The sequence below is a fragment of the Microtus ochrogaster genome, linkage group LG3 (assembly GCF_000317375.1).
Source record: "Microtus ochrogaster isolate Prairie Vole_2 linkage group LG3, MicOch1.0, whole genome shotgun sequence".
Classification (NCBI taxonomy): domain Eukaryota; kingdom Metazoa; phylum Chordata; class Mammalia; order Rodentia; family Cricetidae; genus Microtus; species Microtus ochrogaster.
In genome coordinates, this window is record NC_022029.1 from 433,407 (window position 1) to 453,003 (window position 19,597).

The following is a 19,597-nucleotide window of genomic DNA, read 5'->3' on the forward strand; positions in this document are numbered from 1 at the left end:
TCTTCTTCTTCTTCTTCTTCTTCATCTCTGAGGTTTGCATATGCCCTCCTTTCTATCTGGGATTTTGTCTCACCATTTCAGGCTAACCTCAAATGCTACTACCCCACTAAAGCTCCCTGTTCTAACTCTCCAGTAGTCAAATGTTCTCTTTCTCAGAGTATTTTCATAAGTCCACCTCAGCATTTCTCAAAACTGCAAATGATATTTGGCTTTTATCTCCTGCCACACTTTTATTTTTCCTTTTGAAACAAGGTTTCATGAAGTATCTGCTGGTTGTCCCGGAACTCCCTGCATAAACCAACCAGCCTCAGGTTCACAGAGCTCCATCTGCTTCTGCTTCCTGAAGGTGGAAATGAAAGGCGTGGAGCAGCATGCTACACGACGTCTTTTAAGGGCAAACTCTACATATTAGTCAACAGATTCCCAGGGCACAGAGAGAAGGCCCAATAAACAGTATGTTCTTTAATATGTTATTTTAAATAAAGGAAAATAACTCTGGTGCTAAAGCACTACAGATATTTGGAAAACAAGGGCTAGAATTCCTCTCATAAAGAAAAACCTAAGCAAATAATTTGAAGGTGTTTTCTTAAACACCCAAGCTGTGAGAGTCACTGAATAAATCAGTCACTGTTTTCCACGATAAACAGTATTATGCTTGATTCTTCTTACACATTTTATAGAATAATTTAATGGAAAACAGGATCCCAAGAATAAAGACACTCTGATATTATTACAACTAGGCCTGGACAGAAAATGCTTCGGTTTTCTTCCCCAAATAGAATAGAAGTAACACAGACACACACACATCTAAATCTATCTATCTATCTATCTATCTATCTATCTATCTATCTATCTATCTATCTATCTATTATCTATCTATCTATCATCTATCTACCACTCACCTGTCTGACTGTCTGTCCATCCATCCATCCATCCATCCATCCATCCATCCATCCATCCATCCATCCATCCTGTTAACTAGATTATAGGGGCTCTCAGGTAAGGAGGCATCTAATCAGTTTTTTTTACACAGTATACAGTCAGTAAATAGTCATTCCAGAAACACTGAGAGGGTTTGCAAATGGTAACATCTCATTCATGAGAACAAGTGTGGGCATTGCATGGCACTGTGCTAGTATGGACAGCCTTGGGTGTTAGTCCCGTGTTCCCGTTGTTTTCCCATCATTTGAGACAGGGTCTGTTTTGTTGTTCACTGCTGCCTAGGCGAGGCTCTCTGGCCCATGAGGTTCTAGGGATTCTGCTGTCTCTACGTACCATCTCACACAGGAGCAGCTACAAACATAAACTAGCACAGAAGGCAGATTTTCCCAGAGTTCTGGTAATTTGAACACAGGTTCCTCCAATTTTACAACAAGTCTTTTCTTCATTGATCCTTTGCCCTGGTCCCTGAAAATGATAATTTTTAGTGTTAAGGTTTTCAGCCTGAGCTGAAAGATTTGGTTCTGCAATATCAACTTTGTATTAAACTCCTACAGATGTTTGGTAAAGAGCCACTGGGTTAGGATAGCTTCGGCCAAACCCAAAGGTCTGGCAAGTTAGGAAACCAGTAGTAGAATATACCTATCTCAAAAAAGCATATCATGGATGCAAAGTTGGAAGAGTTCTTGCTCATGAAACAGATGTTGTAAGCTGTCTGACTTGGTTCTGGTGGCAGGCACTATTTTCAGAGAGTCATGAGTGCAGTACAGTACCAGAGACTGGGATTAAATTCCTTGAGCAAAGTTAATATGAAAACTGAATCCCAAGACTACTGTCTCATTAGCTGGGTCTCCTACTGATAGATAAAAACATTCTCCCAGAACACAGTTTGCACAGCATCAGAGAGCAACATGACACAAAAGGAAGAAATCTTGGAGGCAATTGGATTTCGACGGAAGGTCAAAATTAAAGAGGAGTTTAGAGGCATCCAGAAATATCACCAGAAGCTAAAATAATTGGTTCCAGGCTGGAGTTCACTTAGTGTTTGAGACTGTGCCTAGAGAATCCTCACAATTAATTTACAGGGAGCATAATTTCTAAAGAGGAGCCATGGGAGCCTGTGTCTTAGGAATAAAAAAAAATCCCAGGGTAATTGTGAAACTTAGGGATAAAGCTGCTCCAAATGAATGACTTAGATCTTGTCTGTACATCACCCCGAGTGGGCATTCTAGGTAAAAGACCACCAAGGCTGACTGTTGACTGCTTTCTTAATCTCATGATCCAGTATCACTAAGCATTCCAGAAGGATGGGGGCCAAGAAGGAACTGTTGGTTCGCCTCAAAGTGGCCTCTCATATCCCTGAGGTCACTGGTTTCATTGGTACATTTTGATCCTTCCCCTGGGGAGAGGTAACAGGAGTTTTGGGGAAGAGGTAAATGATACCATCGAGTTCAACTTGGAAGGATGTTTGGGTATAAAAATTAAAATGTGGGCCTAGAAAGGTTGCCTACTCTAAGTAAAGTGTTTGTACTTTAATCCTGAAGAGCCCAACGTCAACCCCCCAGGACTCCCTGGAAAAGCTGCCTATGGTGATGTGTGATCTTGGTGCTAGACAGGCAGAGACAGGCTAATCCCTGGCCAGAAGCCTGTTCTACTCGGCAAGATACAGGCCAGTATGAGATCCTGCTCACCCTGATCCCCATGCCTAAAACATAGTTGACAGGATGGTGAGAGGGCTCTGGACGACAGTGCCTAGCTTCAAGCCTGTGAATCTGAGGTTGACCCCTGGGAACTACGTGGTGGGAGGAGAGAACCAGACTCCTAGAAGGTTCTCCTCTGATCTCCATTTAAGCATTGTGGAAAGAGCATGCCCTCCCTTACCCAAGGTTATCTTCTGGCCTCCATAGGCACTTGAACATACAGGCATGAGACTTCACACCTCCCCCAACTGAACATGCACACGCACACACACACACACACACACACACACACACACACACACACACACACAAAAGTGCAAGTCCAAATGGCTCTGGGAAGAGACTCTTCTATTTTGATAAGAGTCTGAGCATGTTTCAAGGTTAGGTAAGTTGCCAGAGAAGTGGAAGTTTGAGAAAGTAGGAAGCAGGTCATCTTTGTGTAGTGGAAGTGTGTAGGATACTTTCCCGCATTTCCAGGATCTAATCATCCTACCCACCCTTGCAAACCAAAACATTCACGTTTGTGAGGAAAATTCTCTGAATTTCTCTTTTCCACCGAGCCTGGTCCAAAGGCTCTATCAGTGGGTTGCAGTTATTCTGTGTATTCGAATCTCCAGGGAACCTTCGGGGAAAATTAGCTGACTCTGGGTGCTCCCCTAGAGATTCTGGTTTAATTAGTCTGGGCTGGCAACCATACTTTTCAAAGCTGCCAAGTCATTAAGTACAGCAAGGGCTGAGAACTAACTACTGTGGTAGATAGGAAAAGGAGATAGGGAGCTGGGCGAGGGGAGGTCAAGAAGTCACCTCTTCGGTTTGTTCACCTTCAGAAGTACGGTGGTGTTCTGTAAAGTGGGGCACCGCCGCAGGTGGGTCCTGAGTGCCATTTGATTTGGTAACACTTGGGTAAGACTTCTACGCATCCGTTTCCCCATGTGTGAGTGTGTTCCCTACATGCATGCACATTTCTATCTACAAATTACATTCTATATGGTTGAGTAATATAGTCAGAAACATAACCAGCATATCAAATTTGAGATTAAATGAATATGACTGCTGAGGACGGCGCTAACTTCAATCGGTCGTTTTATGCGGAGCTTCCGTAAGTTTCAGTGTCAAGTAGGAAGTAGGTGAAAACGTGGGAAAAACCCGTGAAAAAGGAAGCAAGCCTGTGGAACTTGAAGATGGCAGGAAAGGAGCCCGGAATTTGTGGACTCTTTCTCCAAAGCTTCCTGTTTTAAAGGTTGTGTGCCCCCGACAGCCAGGAGGCTGGCCCAACGTCATCTCCTCCCTGCTCCTCTCCAGTGGATGCCTGAGATAGATCTCAGTCTCCTTCCTATGCTGCCGAACCCACGCTAGGGGGGCTTCTAGCCTCGGCCACTATCTGAGGACAGCTGCCACAGCCTGTGACTCGACTGGCTTGGGTCTCTGCTGTCAGATTCCAATCTGAGCTAAACCTAAGGTGGCTTGGCTACCTAAGCATAATGGGGCAGAAAACCAATGCTCACAAGGTTTTTGGCTCCACAGCACAAAAGGGAAGCCAGAGTGACCCAGATCCAGGTTATGCAAACTCACAGGAGAGGACCAGTGACTTGAAAACCCTAAACGGAGCAAACAAAAGCAGCCTGCAGGAAAGGTCCCGCCTTGCTAACACTTCTTTCTATTTGACATTCTCCAAGCGTGATGCAACCTCCGTTGCCCAATTTATATTTACACATTCCCCACTTGTCCACAAAGAGCTTCAAAAGCTCCCAACGCCACAGCATTCCTTTCCTAAGTTCAAGTGTCTAGTTCAACAAGGTGGCAGGGCAGGCCCGTGACATCAACTTTTCCAGGGCCAAGCAAAGTGTTCTGAGAAGGTTTGGAACTCTCAGGTAAACCGAAAAAGGACAAGGTGCAAAGGCAAGAGCCCAGCTGACAGCCTCGATTCCACTTAGCCCCACCGTTCTCATGCCCACTTGTTTACACACCGCCAACTGCACCTACAATCTCACCTTTCGCCCTGCCCCGCTCTTCCCCAATCCAAAGGGCACGAACGATGGCAAGGGTGAGTGGGGTGAAAACCATACCCAGGCTTCAGCCTCCTCCGCCTCCTCCTTTTCCTGGAGCCTCCCGCCCAGGCTTTCCACATCCTAGCAGCTTCCTGGCCACCCAGTCCTTGGTACACCTTTGCACCACCCAACAAAATGGCAGGTTAGCGACAGGAGGGGCCGAGGGCGCTGGTTCCTCCTCTAGCCAAGCAAAGACCCTGTCCAAAGCAGAGCCCCAAAGCCACCTCAAAAGCGCTAACACCCCTCTCCTGCCCAAGTGCCTAATCTTGGGCCCTTCGCCTGCTCGCTTTCTAGGGGACATTTCCATTCCTGGCCGGCGAGCAGGTGTCCGAGTAACAGGTGCCAGGCAAGAGGCCGCGGCACAGCGTGGAAAGGACCCCCGAGACCGTCGGTAGGAAAAGGTCACTTCTAGAGGAAGGAGCCAGACTGGGTTGGGGGCAAAGATGCTGCTGCCTGTCCCTGTTTCTGGGGCTCGATCGTCGCCCACGCTGCCCCACTTACAATCTCCAGGCAGACGAAAGCTCCCGAGTAGGTCCGCAGGATGTCGGGGCCAGCGGGCAGGGTGATCCGGGGCGCCGGGAAGGACACAGCGGGGTTCGGGGGCGGCGGGACCGCTCCGCCGGCCGACATGCTGCCGCTGCTACGTCTCCGCGCACAGCCGCCACCGCCTCCCGCGTCCCGCCTCCGCCTCCCGGGCTTGGCCGCAGCCGCCGCCGCCGCCGATCCGGTTCGCGGGGTCCGGGCGTGCCACTCGCGGAGAGGGCGTGGCCACAGGCCCTCCGCCGGCAGAGCTCCGCCCCGTCACGTGGGCACAGGTGAGCGCGCCTCCGCCCTTGTGCCCGCAAGGGTCACCCGTACAGGTGTGGTGCGCTCCAGCCCCAACGCCCGCTCCACAGCTCTCCCGGATCTTCGGATCACCTGCCGCCCCTGCGCCGAAGGGGTCCCACCTGCCCATCCCACCCCACTCTCACAGCCCATCCTCGCCCACTTTCCCCATCTGGGCAGGAACAGAAGCTGTGACTCAGAAGACAAACTCCAGGCACACCTGGAAAGTGGGGTGCGTCTTTTAAAGGGGACGCTAATGGGATTTTAAAGATGCCACCAGGGTCGTGTGGTGTGCTGGAGTCGGTGCCTGGCAGTGGGTAGCTGGAGGGCTACTTCGAGTCTTTCCTGCTTTCTTCAGGGAAATCCCTATGAGGATATCCGTCAACGATGGACAGAAAAGTTCAGTGCACAGGAAGCGTTCCTGAAACTGTAGCTTATAGGTCAGCAGCTACGTTTCCAGTTTTGAGATCTATAACATTGCTGTCTACATACGATGTTACCCGCATTACATTTCCACACAAACACTTTTCATTTCACCCTCAGACACCTCTTTGCCACCGCCTTCTAACATTCAGCAAATATTTTTTAAAAAAAAAACAACAAAGAAAAACCAGGATGATATGTATGAGTCCCCTGCCTCAGTTTACCTCCTTGCATCCCGCCCTATATTTTTGGTTTCAGTGTCAACGTTCTGTAAGTGGAACAAATGAAGGGAAATTTCCCAAAGATCGTCTGAAGATAAATTACATACATCAGCACACAGGTAGATCAAGTGGAAAAAGCAATAGCTAACCCGGGCATGTCAGCACCTGCCTGGATTGAGCAGCACTTCGTAGGCTGAGGCTAGAGATTGCCTTGAGTTTGAAGCCAACATAACCAGTAACAAGACATCTAGGAATACTTAGGAAGACCCTGTCAAGCAACAAGAACAAAAAATCAAATATTTTGCATACATAGATGTAGATCTATGTATAATAGACATATGTACATATATACACATGTATGTCTACGTATAATAGACACATATAGATATATGTTTATGTATAATAGACATACATAGGCATGTCTATTATATACATATTTCAGACATTCTCCAAATTGAGTCTTGTTCTGTTCTATCAAGTATAGCTCTTGAACTGCTTGTTGCTCCCTGCATGGATTGTCAACAAGTTTTACCCTATGTCTTTATTATTTTAATGAACGAAACTCATAGGTGTGGTGGTGACACCAGGGTAAAAGCCACAAAGGAGGGTGTGGATGAAACCTTTTGCATTTACCGCCTGTCACCCACACCTGTTAGTCACCGCTCTCTGGCATTTTGTGTGTGCGGTTTGTCTAATAGGAAACCTCAAGTTTTCTTCATTGATTTGTCTGACTGATAAAGGTTTCTGTGCCCAGACCCTGATTGGCAAGAAATGTTTATTTGCTGCCTAGGTAGCACTTGGAGGAGGCTCAAACGTGAGGCCCCTTCAGAGAATTCCTTACGGAGATGCTCAGTAGCTACATACAAGATGCCCAAAGTATCATGGTGAGCAAACTTGAAGTGTCCAGACCCATGTGTGACTTAAAGCCTCAAGTGTGTATATTTTAATGTTGTTAACGAAGGGAAACCTTGCAACTACATCCTTTCCAGCATCTACCTTGCCGTACCGTTCTTCCCTGCCCATACTTACTTTGGTTTGCAGTATGGGAAGCAGAATGAAGGAAACTGCTGTGCACCTTTCTTCTACTTCAGCATCTATGCTCAAAAATGAAGGCTTTTCTGGAATAGGCTCCTTCTGGTAACTGCTATCTATACCAGTTTAGTCTTCAAGATGGCATTACATCTAGCACCCTCCTCCCCACACTCCCAGCTCTTCCTCATAAAATTGACCCTGATTTCTTAAGTGCCACTTTTCTCATCCATTTCTGTGGCCCCCAGCATACTGACCATTAATGTTTTTCCTCCTCCTCCTCCTCGTCCTCGTCCTCCTCCTCCTCCTCCTCCTCGTCCTCGTCCTCCTCCTCCTCCTCGTCCTCGTCCTCGTCCTCGTCCTCCTCCTCTTCCTTCTATTGTTTCATTATGTTCTGGGCATTGAATCTGCGACCATGCCCATGCTAGGCAGGTACATTTCCACTGCTTTAGCCACCAATCCTCTTTTAATATTTTGTGGCCGAGTCTTGCTTAAACTGCCCACGCTGGCCTCAAACCGTATATTGCTGCCTCAGCCGCTTTGAACAGCTGGAATAATAGGGATGCTCTTCCCCGCCCCACTCAGTGCTCACACTGGCGACTCTTCTGCCAGTCCTGCTTCCCAACTTGCTGTTGTCTTCATGTAGAGTAATTACATCTGTAGCCATGTTACCGCTGGGCATTTGTGAGCTCTACACTTTTTGATAGGCTCTTCTATCCGTCTATTTCTCCTCCATTGCCAATTGCCAATTCATTGGTCTCCAGCTGCTTATCCTGCCTTTATTCTCTGATTTACCCATTCTGGCATTCCCTGCTCCTCTGTCCACCTGATGCCTTTAGGAGGGATTCGATAGCACACGCATTAGTTACACACACTGCTCTCTGCCTTGTCTTTTTCTTTTATCTTCCTTGTTCCTTCCACATTTCAGCCTGCGTTCAGTTCAGCATCTCCATCTGCCCTCTCTGATGGTATCATCACTCTTGCCAGAGTTACTAAAAGGGCATTGGAGCCATGCTTGGCTACTTGTGGCAGCTAGCCTTCATTGGGCCTTATGAATTCCTCTACATCACCCCATTTCTCTTGATTATTATTCCCTAACTTCCAGCTTCTTTCCTGGTCTAGTCCTCTTGCCGAGAACACGTAACAGTGTTGAGTGAATGAAAGCAATTCAAGACCATTCAAATCTTTCTGACTTCTCTTATTTTACAAGCATGTAGGACATCTAGAGCACTGGAAACCACTGCTGTCGATCCAGTTATCCGGGACAAACACCTGGGTATTTCTCTTCACAGCTCCTTCTCGGGCCATGGCTTCATTCAGCTCACAGATCTGGAGTTTACTCCAGTGATATATCAACGTCTCCTCATTCTCAGTGTCTCTCTCTCTCTCTCTCTCTCTCTCTCTCTCTCTCTCTCTCTCTCTCTCTCTCTCTCTCTCTCTCCCTCACAGGATACTATTTCTGCTCACAGTGAACACACTGCCCTTCTTCACTTCCTCACCTGCGAACTATAGTCTGCCATCCAAATCATTTCTAAACACAAAACTGACCGTAGTCAATCCTCTACACATAAGCTCTCTAGAATCCCCTGCTGTTCTCTGGGTCAATTACAAATGCCACGGAATGCAGGTATCTCTGTGACAAGGCTTCTGATGGACACTCTCAGCTCCCAGCTCCATAACCCCACTTACAACTGCAATAACTGCCCTGTGCCCAGCCTCCCCGCACATTCTTCCTTTTAACAGAGCATCCATTCTTATGTACTATAAAAACTCATCCCTAGAAGACCCCTTGGGATCATAGGGACAGCACTTTCCTGCAGCTTTCCCCCGTCCAAGGTTTCATGTTGAGCTTAGTCTTAGAGCCCTTACCTTGCTGAGCTAAGGTAGCACTCACTGTCTCCTGTCTCTTTGCTAGAGTTGTGTAACAGGGTATTAATTTCAAAAGTGCAGTGGGGGCACCAGGAAATGAGGAGTATCAGGTGTCAAGGTGATCTGTGTATCAGACCGTCGGAAGTTCAAAGTGGGGGTGACAGCAACCTTGAGCTACTCACTTCTGTTTAGAATATTTAAATATTAGGAAGGAGAGGGTGTGAAAAGAGTCCTGTTTGGGGAAGAGGTGGAAGATACTCGCTATCTTTCTCTTCAGAGCTCTCTAATTACAGGAAGTTGTTAGCCTTTTGTCATATTGCATAACGCAAGTTCAAGTGCAGTCAGCCCACCTAGTGAACTAACTCCGCATTGAAATCTCTCTGCTTCAAGGCCATTACTTTCTCTCTCTTCCTTTCTATTCATATGCGAAGTCCATCTCAGTTTTCCAATTCCCTCTTTACGTTTCCTTCGAAAATTAATCCTGTTTAATTTCCCCTTGTCTTTTTTGATGTTCCAGTTTCTACTTTCTACTCAGTCTTCTGTATAAATGTTCTCCTGTAATTCCAAATTTCACTTATGACAGAAGCCAGCAGAGTCTGATCCCTCCTCTAAAAAGGAGATGCAACATTTGCTGTGCTGAATAACAGGAAACAACTAAAATCCAAGAGAAAAATGTGTGGAATCGTGGATTTTAGGCTTTGCACATCACACAATTCAGAACTGTGACTAGACGGGAAAGTAATGATGACAGTCCTATGGTGATCTGAGGTTGGAGAATTCTCAGAGTGCAGGAGGAAACTTTACTTGGTAAAGCCCTGCAGTCTCCTTGAGTTTAGGTGAAAGAAGCTTGGAATTTAAGAAAATAACTGGGCTAGACTTCATGGGATACTAAAAATAAAAGATCTATACCTGTTAAAACTGGGGAGTCACCAGAGGGGTACCTGAAGTCTTCAGAGAAGGGCAGATAAATATTAACACATGAAGGTGAGACATCTCCCCAAAGCCAGGCCAGAAACACCTCAAAGGAGGAACAATTCATACAGGGCCAAGAATAGTTCACGTTTCCATCTTTTGTAGTGGGCACATTCCCAGTAAATGGACTACTAGAAAGAATAATTAGAGTTTTGCTTCAGTACTAGGGCAAAGGCTATGTTGGATATATGTCTGCCATAGTCCAACATCACAAATATTTTCATTAATCTTTCTTCCTTTCTTTTTATGAGACAGGGTCTTCTAACTCAGATTAGCCTTGAACTCATGATAAGATCCTCTTACCTCAGTTTTCCAAGTACTGGGATTACAAAGATGAGCCAACACATCTGGCGTGAATCCTTTTAAAAAATGCCTGGAAAGGAATACCTTACTCAAATGTAGTACAGAACAATTCTTAGTGATGGAGGAGGGTCATCTTTCTATCTGTTGATTTCATTGGTTAAGCAATAAAGAAACTGCTTGGCCCTCATAGGTTAAAACATAGGTGGGAGGAGTAAACAGAACAGAAGGCTGGGAGAAAGAAGCTGAGTCAGTGAGTCGCCATGATTCTTCCACTCCAGGCAGACGCAGGTTAAGATCATTCCTGGTAAGCCAGCTCGTGGGCTACACAGATTATAAGAAATGGGCTAGTCCAGGTGCAAGAGTTAGCCAAGAAAAGGCTAGATATAATGGCCCAAGCGGTGTTTAAAAGAATACAGTTTCCGTGTAATTATTTCGGGTATAAAGCTAGCCGTGCAGGAGGCCGGGTGCCAGGAATGTAGCCCCACCGCTCCTACTACTACATCCTAGGAATTTTGTAGGAATACAAAAATATCCAGTAAACAGCAAGATAAAGCTTACAATGTCCGGTATTCAACTAAAACTTGCCAGGCATATGAAGAAGCAGGAATAATTAAATATAATGAGGGTATAATTAGCCATCATGTACAGGTCAAAATCAGCATACATGATTTTTCTCAGTGGGAAGACCATTAGGATAGTTATTATATATGGATGTCATAGGTTAAAAAAAAAAAGAAAAATGGAACACACCAAATAGAAAGGTTTAACCTAATGAAGATGGTAGCTGGACAGACAAAGACTATTCTGTAGAGGATTAACAACAGGCAGAAGACGAGATAATTTTACATGAAGATGGAGAAGCAGAATCTAATATTATATACATAATAAATGACTGAAAAAATGATCAACGTTTCCGTGAAAGATGTAGTCAAAATGTTTTAATGTACTTGTAATCAGGGTCTCCAAAGAAGGTGGGATAAGAAGCAGAGTAGTTAAAGAAACAATAGCTGAAAGATATTCAAATTCTAAAGAATTTACACTCACAGTTCTTACAAACTCAACAGACTGGAGGAGTTGGAAACATGAAGAAATCTAAACCAAGTCGCATGCCAATCCACTTGCTTAGAGCAATGATAGACATCTTTAAAGTAACCAGGAAAGGAATCTCATTGCATTCAGAAGCAACAAAGACAAGAGCAGAAGATTGTACGTAGGTAGCAATCGGAGCAAGAGGAGAGCAGAATGTTGTCATTAAGCTACCAAAGGGAAGAAAGAAACATTTTCCCCCTACAAGTCTATATACAATAAACAAAGATGTTTCAAAGCTCTTTTCATGTGTTGAAACAACTGAAGATAACTAAGAGCAAGCATTGCACTACAGGAAAGGGTAGATGGAGTCTTAAGTAGAAGAAGTGAAGGCCACCTAAAAATCCAGTTCCACTCAGAGGAGATGCCTAGAAAGGATGCGCATGTGAAAGAATACAAGATACCTTGAATTGGGCGTGTTTGCAGGGCATGTATGTGTGTGTGTGTGGTGTGTGTACGTGTGCGTGTGTGTATGTAAGTGTATGTGTATACGTACACGTGTATATGTGAAGGCCAGAGTCTGACATCAGTTGTCTTCTGGAGTTACTTTCCGCTTTATTTTCTTTTGTATTAACTTGGAAACCATTTTTTAAAAATTATTCTAATGTAGTCTTTGCTAATTTCATTCATATCTATACTCTTACTATACTGACCCCCAACACCCTCTCTTGTCCCTTCCTCATACCTGCTGGTCTTACCCCCTCCCTTCTACCCTATCATTTTCATTTTTAAATTCATTATTTGTGACCACTGAGTTGAATTTAACATTGGTTGCTTGCATGATCGTGGGTAGGAGCGTACATACTGGAACACGGGCAACTCATGAGTGTTACATCACTGAAGATTGCAACCACTGGCTGTCAATAGCTTTCCAGGAAGATAAGGGGCCTCATGAACTTCTCTTCCATTTTGATGGACCATTGATAAGTCCAGTCTTGAGCAAGTTAACCACAGCTTTTCTATTCATGAGTACAAGGGCTGCATGATATCCAGAAGATAGTATTATACAGTACCCCCCCCCCAATTCTCTTGGGATTCACTCTTTTGCTGAGGCTGTTCAGCAGCTGATCTTCAGAATAAGAAATTTCTGCCCCCTGAAAAATCCTCTCAGCTGATGCAGCAATCCAAATCAGACCAAATCAAACTGAATTAGAAAAAGCCCAGGTTTAATGGATAAAACATTCCCTGATGATTTTCCAGTCCCTCAGCGAGGAGACAGAAAAGAGGGACTGAAAAAATCACATGACTGTTTTCTGGGGGGCAGTTTAAACACCCTGTGAGAGTGGCCTTGATGATCTCTGGGTGAGGGGGTCATCATTTAATGGGCTTTCTGAGATGCAGCAGGGTTTGGAGAGAGATCGGGAAGCGGCTTGGGGTGGTGCTTCCACCAGAATACACGCATCTGCCTGTTCCCACCTCTCTAATACTGATAATACACACACATATCACTGTATCCAGATATTTAAATTTATTTTTATTTATTTGGTTTTGAGACAAGTTTCCCCTATAGCCGTGTCTGACCTGGAGTTCACAGTGAAGACTAGTGGAATCTCAAACTCAAAGAGATGTATCTGCTTTCTACTGCACTAATCTCCAGAATCTGTGACTTCTGCTCTTGTCATACCTAGATTCCACCATCCACACAGCCCCTTTGCCAGCCCTGTCTCCTTCAAGGGATGTTTGTGGAGACCCTTCCACCACCTGGAAGATGTATCTTCCCCCGTCTGTGCTTATTTGAGTTGTGTGTTCTTATCCAAAGTCAGAAGTCAGTTTACCAAACTTGCTAAAGCTGGTTTCTGTCCCTGGAGTCCAGCTGAAAGCAACATGAGGAACATGGTCTTTGCTTTTAAACTTGCATAATGAGAAATAGCGCCGTGGCTCAGTGTAGCTTACACTTTGGAAAACTGGCGAGATAAACACTTGGTTTGTGTGCTGAGCTGCCAAGAAGAAAAAGGCAGATGTTCTTTATATGATGACCACGGACCTTCCATTTCTAATATATACAATCATCAGTTGTAACTTAAGAACCCTTTAAGGGCAGTCTGAGAGTTAAAGAGAGCGCACACAACGTACACACACTGTAAAGCGACAATTCAAAGTGCCATGTGAAGAAGAAATTGTCACTTGAATGTCGAAGTCACTATACTGAAAGCATTATGGAGAGTGGAAGTTTGCAAACTTTGGAGGGAGCAGACCTACTCAGTTTAAATATTTTAATTTCCTGAGGGTAATGTCTTATCCACAAAATAGACCCCCATTTTATCCTCCTTTGAGGTGATAGTCAGGCAAAATGAAACAGAAGACAAAATTTGAATTAATAGAAAACTCACAAATAAGATGTAATAAGTATTTAGCAATGGCTCTTTTATTTTACTAAGCATGACAGAAGATGAAAACTGCAAACTGTAGGGTTAAAGTCTAGTCGCATATTCCAAAGAGCCCATTCATTCCCATGTGCCTCTGGTCTTTATGTTCTGTGGCACATCTCTGTAGGGAGGCAGTGCTATTTTGCATAGGGCCTGGTAGAGGGGAAGGCTCAGTACACATGGTGAGCATCTGTTATGTGCTCAACATCATTAGTAATAGCATGCACATCATAGAAATCATCCCTGAAAGTATGTAACATTAGTTTTGTGTCTTGGCACTTCCCCAGTTTTATCCAATAGACAATGATTGTAGTATGTATGCGTGAAAGAAGGAGATGGATTGATGTTTACACAAAATCTGTATACAAGTCCTGGTGTTGCCAGGAGTTTAACTGAAGAAAAGCCATTTCAAATGGCCAAGTTTATACTGAGCACTCTGCCCCAGCCCCACCAAAAAACAGAAAGATTTCCCTAGGGATTCGTACTATCAGTGTTCCTTAAGACTTAGGAAGAACCAGATTCTACCTTGCTAGGAAATGATTCTGTGAAAGATATGGACTATTAGGTTAATTCCCTCCCAATTATGTTTTAAGTACAGCCTCTAGGCAGATCTTAGCAGAGAGCAGCAGCTTCTGAGGATGGAAGACTGGGATTCTATTAGAACAGTTTGAGATTCAAAGCAGACTGAGTGGACAGAGATTTCTCAAATATCCATAGGCTCCCACACATCGTTATCACCCTGATTCCATGGTGAACTTCAGAACTCACCCTCACAGTTATATGTCCTGTGGATTGATGATTAATACTCTCCACTGTAGTATCACACAGAGGAGCTCTGCTGCCCTGGAAAATGTCCATGTGCCACCTGGGCATCCTCCCTCCCTCCAAGTCTTTAGCAACCATTCATCCTCTGTTGCTAAAATTTCGCCTTTTCTAGAATATCATGTAGTACACAAATTTTCTAGACTGACTTCCTTCTAGAGGAGTGTACTTTTAAGTTTTCTTTACAGCCTTCCATAGTTTAATAACATTTATTTCTAGTACTGAATAATATTTTATTGTCTAGCTTACAGTTTATTAAAAAAACATAAACTTAAAATACTGTCTGAGAAGCAAGAAGAATAATTACTGAAAAGTTCGGTAAAATGGTAAATACATAGCATATGTCATACATACTTTTAAAAATGGCTTTATCATTATATGTCTGTGCATGTTCACCACATAAATGTACAAGCACCTTGTGCATGTATGATTCAGAGGAGGCGTTAGAGTCTCTGGAACTGGATTCACAGATTGTCATGAGCCATCTCCTTTGGAAGAATAGCCCAGCACTCTTAGTGGCTAAACCATTTTCCAGCCTGTCAGACTTCTTTTTTAAACCCATCTTTCTTGAAGCACATGGTACCGGAGGAAGGGGGGGAATATAATGCTCCTCTCTTACAAGTGTAGGTTGACATCAGGTTTTATATTATTAAAAACTGTTATTTTGGTAGTGGCAGGAAGAGGGTATCTGAAGACCTATTTGATAAAACAAAACAAAACCATTCTAGACTGGAGAATGATTAACTTGGGTGAATTAATTCTTCTCTTTCATTAGTCTCTTGGAAACTCTGGCTATGTGTAATAGAGAAATAAGTATAAACTTGGCTATCAACACTCTTATAGTAACTGACTAATATTGCTGGGGTACTAACTTTAAATGCTTATAATAAGTATATAAAATTTTCCTCCTCAAACTTTGCAGCAGCCTTTGTGCTCACTGCCTTTAACAATCTTTGGGATGTCAGCAGCTGGCTTACAGTGTGTATAATCACGGGGAAGCTGATGCCCTTTTAATTAAACGTATTCTATTACAGCAATTAGTCTGCTATGCCCCCACTTTTTCCTAAACATGGCACTTGTTTCACAGCGTTAAACAGGCTCTGGGCTCCTCCCTTGCTGAGTTTTTATTAACCACTCCTTCAATTCATCCTCACGTGGGACATCAATAAGCTGTCTTCCCTTTTCAGGTTTTCACACTGGAGCCAGTGTTGTCCAGAGACGCACTTCTACCCACTTTTTGTGTTCATGTGACCATAGAGCTCAGGTATTTTATAGGAACTGGTTTTTCAACTGATATCACTAGTGGATATTAAAATACCAGCTGAATATGATTGGGATGCAAGTGCGTCTCTATTCTCAGTTTCACATAATTGTTATCTTTATATCTACTAGTAAAAACTGCTGAAACATGGAGTTTCAGTGAAATTGTGGTGCTAAATTTTACATATAGAGTGAGCATTCAGATCAATGTAACTAATCAGCTGTATAGTTTATGTGATATATTTTACTAATGAAATGCAAGGCATATATTATGTATGTATATATGCAATTATACACATATCTATATCTGCTGCAATACACACACACACACACACACACATATATATATATATATATAGAGAGAGAGAGAGAGAGAGAGAGAGAGAGAGAGAGAACATACAGCTGCTAGGCAAAAATTATGACAGTTTAGGCTTTAGGCAAATACCTTTACCTTACCTTACAGTGCCATAGAGTTTCTTTTCCATGGAATAGAAACTACAATGCCTCCTTCCTGTAAAATCCATAGTTAGAGAGTATCAGCATTTAACCAGGAAAGTGGGAACCTCATTACTGTTAGGGAGTCAACAATAAAAGTGGGGAGTAGGAGAGAGATAAGAGAGAACGATAGATATGAACTTAATCACTGTAAATATCTGGGTGAAATTGTGGAAAAATAAAATTTAAGAGGAAAAACCCAAACAAACTACAACTGACAACTAATTCTGCTTTTAAAAATGGGTTTAGGCATTCCAATTTATATGACCATGGGTGGAACATGCAGAAATCGAGTTTTGATAAAGGTTATTAAAAGTCATTATGTAACTCTACCTGGGGAAACAGGTGAGCAAGGTCCAGCTCCTGTAGAAATGTAGGGCAGGTGATGGATTGCTGTTCTGCTACCTCTGTAGACCACACTGGGGCACGCTGGGGTATGTGTGAGGTAGTTTATTACTAGGCAAGCTCTGTATGAATCAAAATCTGAGACAACCTGAATTTCTGATAAAACACATAATCATTTGACCCAAGTAAACTCCAAAATATTGCATTTGTACCTTGTCTTAGTTAGGATTTTCTATTGGTGTAAAGAGACACCATGACCATAGTAACTTTTATAATGGCAAGTATTCAGTTGGGTGGCTTACAGATCAGAGGTTCAGTCTATTATCATCGGTGGCATGCAGGCAGAGAACAAACTGGAAACAGGGCCTTATGTCTTCTAAGGAGTCATAACTACCCAGCCTTAGTTTATGTACGTTACCTGTCTGCCTTCAGGTAAGAACACAGAGGAGCTGGGCGATGGTGGCGCACGTCTTTAATCCCAACACTTGGGAGCCAGAGGCAGGCGGATCTCTGTGAGTTTGAGACCAGCCTGGTCTACAAGAGCTAGTTCCAAAACCACAGAGAAACCCTGTCTCGAAAAACCAAAAATAATAATAATAATAAAAAAAAAGAACACAGAGGAACCTAGCCGGTCTTCACTTCCATTCATAAACCAGTTGGAGATCAGCTCCCCAACTCTATGTTCTGGCCTTTTCATGAAGCAACCTTGTGAGGTGTGGATTTGCTTCTTATTTTGAATGTCTCACTGGACACAATATTCTCAGTGTCAGGGAGATGTGGGTTTTGTGGCAGCAGCTTTACTTTTCCATTTTCTTGCACCTTTGCTGAGGAATGACGCCTCCCTCCACGTCTCCAGGAGTCAGAATTTTCTTTATTGTCCTAAAAGACCTTCTCAGGGTCTCCTCTGCATTGGGGGTTTCTACCATCTTTTCTTCCTGATGTATAATTGTTGGATTGTTTCCTGACTAAGCATTCTTTATCTTCTTAAAAACGTAATTTTTTCTCCTTCCCCTTACCTCCTTCCTTCCTTGCTTCCTCATTCCTCCTTCTCTCATTTTTATTGTGATTCTCTATTGTCATTTTTGAATCCAGGCCTTCACATATGTAAGACAAGCACCCCACCTCTAAACTGTTAACAGCCTATAGTTCCTTTTGAAGACAGATTGTCCAGGTAATACTGAAGTTCTCCTTTTTCCTTCTTTAATATAGGGTCTCTTCAGGCTAGCTTCAAGTTTCCTCTGCACTGAAGGATAACCTTGAACTTCTGATCCTCCAGCATCCCTCTCCTGGGCGCTAGGACAATGGGTGTGCCACACCACACACAATTTATTTAGTGTTTAGGAATGTTATGTGTTCAGGACTTTGTATAAACATTCTGTCAATGCAGCTATATCCCAAATGCAATGTTTAAACTATTAAAGTAAGTTGCCAGTGCTTAAAATTGGTAATAAGAAGACTGAAAAGTTGCTTCAGGGGTAAAACTCACTCATGCTCTTCCAGAGAACCTAGCTTCCATTCCCAGCGCCCACATGGTGTTTGCCAACCATCTATAAATAACCCCACTTCCGGGGTTCCAATCCCCTCTTCTGATCTTTTTGGGCATCAGGTATGTCGGTGGCATACAGACATATATGCAGATAAAACACCTATAGACGTAAAATACAATAGTAAAATGATTTAGAGTTTAGCTTCTCTTTTCAAGAAAAATTTGGAAGTTCTGGAACAAAAGGTTCATGTTCTTCCAAAGCAGGAATGGCGGGACATTTGCAATAACTGTCTTCTCTCCTTCAGAATGGTCTTATGCTTTTTGTATTGACCCTGGGCCCTGAAAAGTCCATTTCCTTGTTTATATCCAGTTGCAGAAAGGTAATGTGGGCAAAGCTATGCCTGGCCATCTTGCCTGGCTCTAAATCTTGTCCCTACCTACTTTCTAATTTCATATTTCTGGTGAATTTTTATGACTTCAGGTGCCTTGATGTTATCTCTATAAATCAGAATTAAGAATGTTAAGAATGTCTATCTTCTAAGGCTGCCCTGAGAGTTCAATACATTTATGAAATTGTTCAGCCCGGAGCCTGCATATATATGTTCAATAAACTTTGGCTTCTTTTTGTTAACCACCTGGACTTTGTACAGCTGAGTTTAGAGCCATTGTTATAGACTCTGTAAAAGCAGCTTGAGAATGTTGTCTTCCCCTTAACCCCGACAGGGTTTCTTGATGTAGCAGCTCTGGCTGGCCTTGAACTCAGAGATCCACCTGCCTCTGCCTCCTGAGTGTTGGATTAAAGGTGTGCACCAAGACTATTAATTTTTTTGTGAGAACTGTCACTTTTTTTCTTAGTGAGGAACTTATAGTGATATTTTGTTTGTGTTTTAATAGATAATGTTTGCCTGAAGATCAGAGTGCAGAGCTAAGCCACTAGAGGCCAGGGAATGGTGGCACACTCCTTTAATCCCAGGACTTAGGAGACAGAGGTAGAGAGAGCTCTGTTAGTTCAAGACCACGCTGGTCTACATGAGATTGATCAGTCTAAAAGAGAAACAGAGCCCACACAAACCTGATTCTAGTACTTGAGATCACACTCCTTTAATTCCAGCACTAGGGAGGTGGAGACAGGAGTGATATGCCTGGGTAGAGAGAGGTATATAAGGCAGGAAGAGACAGGAGCTCAGTGTGGTCTGAGGAGCAGTGCAGTCTGAGGACAGGATCGCCCCTTTGCTCTGCGCATTGGTAGAGGTTAGAACTCTAGTGGCTGGCTGCTCTGCTTCTCTGGTCCTTCAGCTTTCACTCCCTGATATCTGACTCCGAATTTTTATTACTAAGACTAGTTAGAATTCATGGCACAGGAACTCATTGAGGATGCTCTTTCCTGACCCAATACACATGTGTACAT

At 43.6% G+C, this 19,597-nt stretch overlaps 1 protein-coding gene across 1 annotated transcript in view; it reads right to left on the reverse strand.

Annotated features, from left to right (window-relative positions):
• Mal2 (mal, T cell differentiation protein 2) overlaps positions 1 to 5,456 on the reverse strand; it is a 27,593-nt gene extending 22,137 nt beyond the window's left edge. Inside the window, exon 1 of the mRNA XM_026785839.1 lies at positions 5,141 to 5,456. Coding sequence (XP_026641640.1) covers positions 5,141 to 5,317 — 177 coding nt within the window. The 5' untranslated portion in view covers positions 5,318 to 5,456. The remainder of the gene's footprint in view (positions 1 to 5,140) is intronic.
• Between the last annotated feature and the right edge of the window lie 14,141 nt (positions 5,457 to 19,597).